This window comes from Aphis gossypii, chromosome X, assembly GCF_020184175.1.
Source record: "Aphis gossypii isolate Hap1 chromosome X, ASM2018417v2, whole genome shotgun sequence".
Classification (NCBI taxonomy): Eukaryota; Metazoa; Arthropoda; class Insecta; order Hemiptera; family Aphididae; genus Aphis; species Aphis gossypii.
Window position 1 is genome coordinate 32,980,150 of NC_065533.1, and position 11,390 is coordinate 32,991,539.

The 11,390-nt window shown below is 29.1% G+C and overlaps 1 protein-coding gene across 1 annotated transcript; it reads left to right on the forward strand.

Moving 5' to 3' along the window:
• Positions 1-7,247: 7,247 nt before the first annotated feature.
• LOC114121016 (uncharacterized) lies at positions 7,248-9,805 on the forward strand. The gene is made up of 2 exons (XM_027983154.2): positions 7,248-7,416; positions 8,217-9,805. Exons 1-2 carry the CDS (start codon positions 7,402-7,404, stop codon positions 9,156-9,158), a joined length of 957 nt encoding a protein of 318 aa, XP_027838955.1. The 5' UTR covers positions 7,248-7,401; the 3' UTR covers positions 9,159-9,805.
• Positions 9,806-11,390: the final 1,585 nt, after the last annotated feature.

Here is an 11,390-nt window from a genome sequence, read left to right on the forward strand (position 1 = left end):
TAACTAAAACAGCGATTTTAAAATTAATGTAGAATATATTTTACAAAATCAAATCGAGTTTTTTCATCTTCTTCATATTTTTTTTTATATAATTATGAATATACAATTATTTTAAGCTAAAATCCATTTACTCACTTTCAGTGAACTTATGCTTTTAATTTTAATGTTAATTTATATCTACTCATCTAATAACACAGTAAAAAAAAAAAATATGAATATTGAAAAATAAAAGTTATTTTTAAAATGCAAATGGAGAGTCTTGGTTAGTTGGTTACATTGCAGGTAATTTGATTTAATACGTTTAAAGCTAATGGCTTTGGCTTTGTAATTAAAGCTAATCTCAATAAATAATAATAAGCTTGCGTAGTTGCGTATGATAAAAATAATTATATATAATAAAGAATACTCCTTAGTATACTTAAAACTTTTAAATACTTTAAAATACACATCAAAATTTTGACTTTGTAGTTCATACGTAAAAATATAATATACGTATCCACTTAATTTAAAATTAATATCTAAATATTTAATATCAATCTAATCCTGTACAGTTTTAAACCAGAATGTTTGAAAAATTTCTTTTTTAAAGATTACTCATTAGGTCTTTTAAATCATGTCTAGTATTATGTAGGTATAATATTATCTAAATGGCTATAAAAACTACATACTTTTTAAATTTAATTAAAATAACGAGTTATTTGTACACGTAATCTATAAAAATGAATGTGCTCATCTATTAATATTATTTTGTTAACGTTTATACAGCCATACAGCGTTCCATTTATAATATATGTTTATTGCATAATATATTATAAAACATTATATGTTATATATTATATTATTATGAACAGATTATGGACGAGTTTTCGTGTTTGGAAATTATTATTGCAATGGTCAAACCTGCGTATTTAAATTAACTCAAAACTAATTTTTTTGTATTTTTTTTTTTTATTATTATTATTATTAAACGGAGAAGTTGATTTTTTGTAAGGAACTACCCAAAAAATGACTCTTGGTCGTATCTGTAGAATAATTCAAAAGACACGTCTATAACCATGATCGATGAGTGAGATTATTGGGTGAATAGTGGTGATAAGTGAATTTGGCCATTTTTAAATTATTATTATCTCGTTGAAAACAGATGTTCTAAATAAATGTTTTTATTTTTCCTTATAATGGATTACCTATAAAAAAAAATTGAAACAAAATTTGAATTAAATCTGAAATGAGATATTTTTTTGTTTCCTAAAAAAAAAACAGTAATTTATGGGAAACCTAACAAAAATTTATTTGTCAGTGGTCTTCGTGTCGCGTTGATATTCATCATAATATTAACGGTTATCATAATATTGTATTACAGTATTACACAGTACCTACTATCGTATTAATACTACCTATCAATAGTATTAATTGCTTAGAAATTCAATCGTGGCTTATAATTTTTTCATTTATCGATATTAATTTATAAAATAATTTCGAATCATGAATAATCGTAAGTGTATACAATTCGAAAACATTGGTCAGAGTAAAAAATAATACAACAAGATTATTTGATTTTTTTTTTTTTTTTATTTCTTTCTTTGTTTAATTATGTATATTTAAGTAAATTTAAATAGATATTATATACAGTGAAACCTGTCTTAAACGAAATCACGTCATGAGACTAATACAAATTTCTGTCTAAGACAGGTTTCCATTTTACTGAATAAAAAGAAAAATTCCATCTTTTGAATTAAAATGCTGTACTTATTTTTAGATGCTTATAGAGCAATAGGCCATACCTTGCATTTATTAACTATACCTACTAAAATAAGTTTATGAGTCATCAAATTCGATATTTTCTACGATTGAGTTCATTTGAATTTTAAAAGAACTTAAAATTAAAATTGTTTATATTTAACAGACTTGTCTTATACATGTTTAAAAAGAAACTCTTAGATATAACTTAGGTGTACAGCATTAAATATACATTTAAAATGCACAAGGATAATAGCAACTCGTTTGTAAAATTATGCGAGTGATGGTAAAGTTGTTTTCTTTAAAACCATCTCTTACGAAATTATGATACAAATAATATAAAAAAAAAAAAAATGTTTTCTGTACAAGATTTTAACTTAAATGTAAAAACCACTTTATTTTTACGAATTTACGTTGTTCTTATTAAGGAATTAAATCGTGCTTATAGAAATCGTTTCACCGATGATTTATTATGTATTTGATATTTATAAATTATGCTCTTTAGACTATATTAAATATTAAAATAATAATAGCTCGAAACATCTTAGTAAGCTGATGTCTATATAATATTATATAATAATATTATAAACAGAGTAAGATTTATTCGTAAGTGAAATATACAGATTATAGGTACCTACCAAAATTATAAATTAAATATCTCAATTTTCACAATTCGTCCATATTGTCAATAAATTGTTTTTCTGTGCATTAAAACTATTTTCTACGTTATAATAATATATTTAGTCTGATGACGTAATATTATAATATTGGTGAATAGATTATAGATATGTTAATTTTATACCTACATTACTTCTTGAAATATAAATTAATATAACAAGAACATCAAATATTATTACAATATGCCTTGCTCATTATTTTTAAGGTCGAATTTATTTTTAAATCCTTTAATGAGGTTACACGATTTTTTTTGTTCGATTCAACATTCCAAAATGAATATATTTATAATAAATGCACACATTTTTATGACATAAAATATTACATTCAATATTATATTTCGGGAATCGGTGATGGTCACACACTCGAATAGTTTTTAATTACTTTAATTAATTACAATAAAATTGAAATTCATTCAATTAAAATAATAATAATAACAATAATCTTCAGCATTGTAGGTATACATAAAATATTTAATCATATACGGTATACAAAAATGCGATAAATTAGGTAATATGTTCAAAACTGGAATTACTGCCATTGAACCAATCTAAAGTAGGTATTTCAATTGAATCCGTAATAATATGAACGTAGGTAGTTTCGAGTGACATTTTTTTTTTTTTTTTATATATTATAGAATATTATTATATAAGAATATATAAGGTCAATATTTTTTTTTCAAACGGCATTGCGATAATAATGACATTTTGTGTTTTCTAAAATAAATAATAACTGACGTGCACTATCTCGTCAGTTATTGTAAGGACTAAAAGCCTACATTCGTATGCACTGTAGATAAGTACTTAAAATGAGTAATATTAATATATTATCAATATATTATAAACGCACGAAGTCGATTAAAACTTTATTGTACATTTTTTCAGAGGCATTATTATACACCATATATATATATATAGGTTAGGATATCTACGGTAATAGATAATAACTACCTACCTACATATAAGAGAGATCTTTACAATCGTTCAGTCGTTGTATAACATAAATACATTATAAATTACGATGTATATTAGATAGATGGTATGATATATAATATTATACTTGTACGCATTTGTGTGCATTTCATAAATATTGATAGTGTTTTTTAAACTTTCTTGTCACAGCGAACACCTGCAACATATACGAGTGCTATTACACGAAAATGTCAAATCAACTCTGAATATTTACTTATAATAAAACCGGACTATACGGACACGATAATTCCCTGAATTTATACTTCTTGTTATCTAACGATCCAATAAGCACCCACCTAGCTATATATTGTGTATTTGTGTACCTATCGTCTGCCGACTACTTCCGTCCTCCTATAATAGAGTTATATTTTTTAGGGCAAAATGCGTTTATACAGTAATACTAGTAGGTACTTATATAATACTTTATACACACAAATACGTATTATATTATAATATGTATATAATATACACGTCGTCGAGTTAATACTATATTGATAACTGTGCAAACAGACGAACATAATGTACACAATACCTACACACGAAACGTTCATAATATATATATTTTATTAGACACGATCGGAAAACAAAAAAATTGAAAACAGTATTATTATACCATTATAAAAGAAGATCTCGAGTTAAAAATGTTTTTAATGAATTGCGTACCCATATATTATACTGGCTGTTTATAATAATGATTTATAATATCAACCCGTATTAAGCTTTATTGTATTCTATCGAAAACGGATTACATAATAATTCATTAATAGTAGGTATTAAACTATCAAAATATAAATGTAATAACTTCTTTTGTTGTTTAAAAGTTCTATATATTAAATATTTTTATAGTATATGGGTATATCTATAACCCAAATACCATTCTATAGTACCTACTATAAAGCCAAGTATATTTTCAAAAATTTATAACTTTATAAGATACCTACTGCAAAAACTCGCACAAGCCAAAACTGAATTATTATTATTTTACATTTCAAAATTATATTAGAAACATTACATTCATATTCATTGCACTATTATGAGTTCGCTTAAACTAAAAGTGGTCAAAAGTTTTAACTATACCGTACTTAAATATTGCACCAGTTTTAGCATTTTTTAAATGAGTTTTTTTTATACATATTATGACTGCAAAAATTATAAAATAACTTGTCAAAAGTACCACTCGTATTTAATTTTTAGTCGATTCATTACTGGGCAATAAAAAAAATATTTGGAACGAATTTCTGGCACGAGAAAAAATCCAACAATGCTCATAGGTACTCAGTTGAAAATCTAATTGGGTAGTCATGTCATATCTGTACGTGAATTTGACTTATTAGAAATGCAAAAACAACTAAGTTAATCTTTTAGTAATATTCTATTATATTTTTTATCATTTAAATATTTATTGTATTTGAACTATTAATAACATGGATGTGACCTATACTTATATAACAAATTGTATTTTCAATTTGAGTTCAAAACATTCATACTGTATTTCCTTATACGTTTTAACACTTAACATTATTATTACCAGCAAAGTAGTACCTATGCAGGTATATAAATTTATACAATTTTTAAAATGTGTAGTTATTATGTTCTTTAAATAATAATAATAATAGTAATTAACTCTAATAAAAAGCTTAAAACTTGGCATAGTTCCTTCTTCAAAACTATATTTCTAGACTTTTCTCGAGTTGGCGTAAACATTTTACAATCATCATATTAATATAAATACATAGTACGTACATATCTAAGCCAAGAACAGTACAGTATATTATACTATAAACTACATTGTTCATTTAATCAAATATTACGAATGAATATGACTGGACAACTGTATATAGAATAATATTATTTGGTAAAAACATATCATAAAGGTAGTAATTTAATCTAAACCCCAACTTATTTTATTTTATCAAATAGCTCAATTTAAATACATACAAGCAATATTCTGAACCGTCTGAATAGATCATATTGTTTTGTTTATATATTTTATATTTATATTAGTTTTAGATAAATTATTATAATAACTTTAACACATAAATACCTAAGTAGCTAAGCCAGATGTCTTATTATAATTATTCTTTTTTCAATTTTAAAATTATTATAACATAATTTTTTATTCGAATTGAAGACTTATTTAATTCGATAAAGTTGTTTATTTTTATTAATTTTATAAAACAACAAATTATAAACTTGATTTTTTTTTCTAATTGTTATAGGTATATTGTAAAATTTAATGAGTCTATAAAACACTTTTGTGTTAAAAAATATTTTTATTTAATTTGTCGGCCAAATGTTGATGCGTAATAACAAATAACTTTATTTCCATTTGATCGAATAATATAACGAGAAAATTGTAAATTATGATTTCGCAAGAGCTGTTCCCACAAATTTTACAAAACATTTAACTTTTCTAGCATTGAGTTCAACAAACGTGTACACTGTACCTTAATTTTTATTATATTTTATTACCTATCAGTTATAAGTAATAACTAATATAAACTTGAAAAATTAGTATTATTTACCTACTTAGTTACCTACTCAAGTACTTAAAATATGACTTAATTATTACTTTATTAAATATCAATAAAATAAAATTATCATTGCCATTAAATTAATAAATAATTAATAGTATTGCTTATTGTAACAGTGGTTGGTAGGTAATACTTAAGTTATTTAGTAATACTATGACAGGAAACTTTAATATATTACTACTAAAATAAGTATTTAAATTTTGAGAAATCATTAGTTAGAGTAGTTAAACAAATGACTGTTTTATTTTCCAGGGATAAAAATTAAAATAATACCTACCATTTTAATTTATCAAAAATTATAAAAATTTAATTCAATAATAAACACTTACGAATATTCATTAACTTGTCTAAGATAAAATATAAGTACATAATAATTTTTTTAACTATGGTTATTTTATTTATAATGTTAACCAAACATACTTATTAAAATTCTGATTTTAGGCATTATTGAGTAAATCGAGAGATATTTAAATCCCCTTAATAATAGTGTTGTCATGATGTAGCGATACAAACCTCTGTTTTTCAAATGGATTATTGCGGTTTCGCTGCGATTTACTAAGAAGATTATGTTTTTTTCTTACAAATATATTGAATTGCGTTATATATTACAATCGAGATTGAAACAAATAGTTTGAACTGTCGTTCTTTTTACCGTATGTATAAATAGGACCACGAATAAAAATCACATAATGTAAGAAATATTTCACTTTGTATTTTACTGTACCTACGACGTGTGTTTCGATAAAAATCCAAACACTACGACGACATCATAATATAATAAAATCGGTTAAACTTCGTCTATTGTTTGAAAAAATACTATTTGACACATAACGCTGTTGCATAGTTTTCGAATGGAATGCGCGTTTGCAGCCGATCTCGGTGGCCGTGATGGCTCTGGAGCGGTATAATAAAATAAAATAAAATAATAATAATAATAATAATGAACGAAAAAAAAACTGCACGAGATCGACCGAGAGTGAAGATCATCGTAACATATAATGAACAAAATAACATTAAGTATTGCCTAACACGCGTCTCGGGGGATGGCGACGATATGAAGACCGCCGTCGCAGCCGCCGCCGCCGCCGCGTACATCTCTAATACGACACGGCGTCTTCTTTGCGGACGGGGAAAAAAAACTGGTCGCCAAAAAGTCGTCGCGCGAGTTTCGCAATAACGACGTATACATCATATTATGTATTTGTGTAGGTATAGGTAATCCTGTAAATTTATAATATAATCGCGCGACACCGACCGATTTTCGATGCGGAGAAAGTGTCACCGGACGGGCGGGAGGGGCAAAAACGAAAATTGCGATCGGACGATTTACCTCTATTTATCAATTTTCGGGGAACGAACGACTGGTATATAAGCCAGGGCCAGCCGATCGTTTGTCATCAGTTCACTCCGAGGATCCATCGCAGTCACCAGCACACAATACAAATCGTAATACATCGTTTCGTCTGCAACTGCATCACACAGCCATGGCTCATTTTAAGGTAAGACCAAAGCACACATAATTATTATCATTATCATATCTCATACTGATAGTTCGAATCGCCCGGTAGAGTCATCGATTTCACGGTACACTTCACGAGGTGTGTGTCGAAGCCGAAACGTCTCGTACAGTAGAAATACTCTCACGCCTCGTGGAATAGCCAGATTTCGATGATTTTTTTATTTAATTTAAATTATGATCACTACATATGTATCATTTGTGCATATATAGGTAGTATAATAATAAACTCCGATTTAAAAAAATATTCTATATTTTCAAAAGTTGTATAAACGTTAAGATTTAGCACACATTTTTGAGTATTTTTCTGGCAATATTTAAAATGAATTTAAAAATCGGAGTATAAAAACCTCTATGTGTTTAACCCTACCAGAGCTTTCCTTTTTCAAATAATACCTCCGTCTCTCTTCCTTGATACCTTATATGTATGACTTAAATTCTATGCCAATCGACTTGTGGCCTTAATGGTGGCCATATAACATTGCGCAGGGACGCAGAGTTGGGCTTGATTTAAATTATACTTACAGCGAAACTATACAAACCCCAATACTCGCTTCACCTTATACCTTATCAATAAATTATAATCGTCATTATTTCCACCAGTTTTACGATAAATAGGTAGGTTATATGCTAGCTCCGATCCAACGTCAACCGTGTTCGTGTATAATAGTATATGATTATCATGGCACACATTATATTTCCATAATATACGCGTTCCTGCACCACAGAGATCAACTATAGCGCTTTAGAACTAATCGACGAACGGTTTTTTTCATTTTTCAGGCATGCATCGTCGGTTTGGCATTGATCGGGTTCTGCGCAGCCGAAGAGGTGACCAAGACTGCTGAAACCAAGACCAACAACAAACGAAGCGCCGATTTGTCGTACGGTTTGGGCTACGGACACGGAGTGTCCTCCTACTCCGGTCTGTCTTCCGGTCTGTCCTCCGGATACGGTCTGTCTTCCGGTCTGTCATCCGGCTATGGTCTGTCTTCCGGCTACGGTGCCGGTTACGGTGCCAGCTACGCTTCCCAAGCTGTACCAGTCAAAGTGAGCCAATCCGACCAGGTTGTGCCTGTGTCCGTGCCACAACCGTACGCCGTGCCCGTCACCCGTCACGTGCCAGTGTCCGTCCCTCACCCCGTCCCAGTGTCCGTGCCCAGAGCCGTCCCAGTCAGCGTGCCACACCCAGTCCCAGTCACCGTCGACCGCCCATACCCCGTTGACGTGCCCCGCAGCGTGCCGGTCAGTGTACCACACCCAGTCCCATACCCAGTCAGCCGCGCTGTGCCATACTCCGTCCCACAACCGTACCCAGTCGAGGTCCAACAACACGTGCCAGTCTCCGTCCCAACTCCAGTGATCGCCGCAGCTCCAGCTTACTCGTCCATCGGATACTCCGCCGCTTCGTCGTTGGGATACTCCGCCGCCCCGGCTTTCGGATCCTCTTACGGATACTCCGCCGCCCCGGCTTTCGGTTCGTCCTACGGATACTCCGCCGCCCCAGCCTACGGATCCTCTTACGGATACTCCGCCGCCCCGGCCTACGGATCCTCTTACGGATACTCTGCCGCCCCGGCCTACGGATCCTCATACGGATACTCCGGATACTCCGCCCCGTCGTTCGGATCTTCCTACGGATCGTCTTACGGACTCTCGTCCTCGTCCTTGTCATCCGGTCTGTCTTACGGACACGGTCACTCGTTCGACTCATACAAGAAATAATTATGACGACGATGATAAACACATCATACGTAGTCGCAATCTTTACGCCGAAAACGTTCTATTTAAAAATATTATAATCTAAATTGTATTGTTATCCATAATACTATATATCGTGTAACCGAGCCGAATCCGAAACCCAAAAGCACAATTTAATCACTCGTCAGTCATCGAATCAGATTATTACGACATATTATAAATGACGTACGTTGTATATAATATATTATATTATTATGTATTCGTATTATGCGTGCGAGAACCAACTGGACGAGCGACGTCTTCACACACAATCACGGGTTAGGTACCCATATAATACTTACCTTTATTGTGAAGTGTATGATATTATAATATAATAATATATGGTTCATCGCGGTCTGTCGTGTACACGATGCAATACGTATTATAATATTATATATTACATTACACTCATTTTGTATTCTTAATAGTCAATATTATTATTATCATCATCATCATCATTACTATTATTATTATTTTGTATTATTATTATTATTATTTGTTATTATATACTTTATATTAAATTGTTATGTGCACGTACAGCGCATAACAATATTGTGTGCACTACTAAAGCAAACATATTTTCATTTTATCTCAATAAAACTCAAAAACAAAATTTAATACCATAAATAAAACTGTTTTTATTTACAATATATATATATATAAATTTATACACAAATAATTATTGCTTATTAGTAATTGTTACTAATTAGGTAGGTACGCTACATAATTGCTAGACTTATATTACCAACGTACCTACTGTGGTAATGGAAATCTACATAATATTCTTAATTATACATAATAATTAAGAATAATAATATTAATGATATATCTTGCAGTCACGCACCCCTCCTTCAAATACGACTTGTGACTTTTTCCTCAAATAACGATCGATATTATTTATTAGACTAAAATTCATATAAATAGTAAATTAGTAACAGATACTCCACTACAGTAGGTATTCTAAAAAGACGTAGAATACTAAACAATAGTTTAACACTTATGTATTATACACTTATGTGGGAAATTCGCGATAACAGTGTTATAATATCATAGTGATCATTAAAAATTAAATGTTTCCCAAAATGTATAATGTTTTTCAATATTCGTGTTCAACTGGAGAAAAAGTTAAAAATTGTTTACTGTTTACGCAATATATAGGTAAATTATTAAATAAATTATAAATAAATGTGGTAACTTCAAACTTGTTAGAACATCTCAAGGTTTTTTTAATTACTAATTTTACGTTGTATGAATGTAGAACACATCAACAAGTAACAACAATGAACTAATATAAGTAATTTAATGTAAAATATTATAATATATAAAAACTACTGCGGGATCATAAGATGTTAAGATGATATTCCTCCTACATTTGTTGTCACCGTCTTCCAATAGGTGTGAAACGTATCACAAATTTGAGTTTAGTATCGTTATAGTTTTTATATTATAATGAATTGGTGGCTAATTAAAAGATCATATTGATCATAATATCATCAAACTTAAAGTAAAAAATATGCCAGTAAGTTGTTTTTGAAATTTTATTTTTTAAGTATAGCCTATAGGCAATTATGTAAAATATAACAATATTTTAAAATGCTTGTAACTAACTTAAAAATTGAAATTCTAATAAAAATGAAAATAGGTACGTTGTTATGATGGAGCTAGAAATTATTTGAATAGTTTTATATCCAATGTTAATTTAAATTTAATTGAACAATAAAATAATTTAAACTATCAGTAACAAAGTGAGTAGGTACTATATTCATCATATAATTAGACTGAATAATGTTCTTAGCATTAAATTTGATGACATAGAAAAATTCACTTAACAATAAAACTATTAATTAGTTAATATAAAATTAAAATTGGTTCTACTCTTCTACTAAACGCAAAATGTCTATGTGAGTCTAATTTATAGAGACTAAATACGCGCCAGTGGTACGTGTGTTATCATTTATCATCTTAAAGAATAAAAAACAAACAGTTAACCAAAATATAAAAAACAAATTACAATTGTACCTATGTTACTACTCACTTTTAATTTAAAATATTATGCTATCACAAATTAATATATTATCATATATTATTCATATATTATCTATTTTAAGTTTTAACAATACATTTTTTGCTAAAGAAGTAAAGATAAATAATTTTCTGATACATCAAGTATAATATCTAATAGCTATTATATACATACACACCTATTTTTTATCCCGT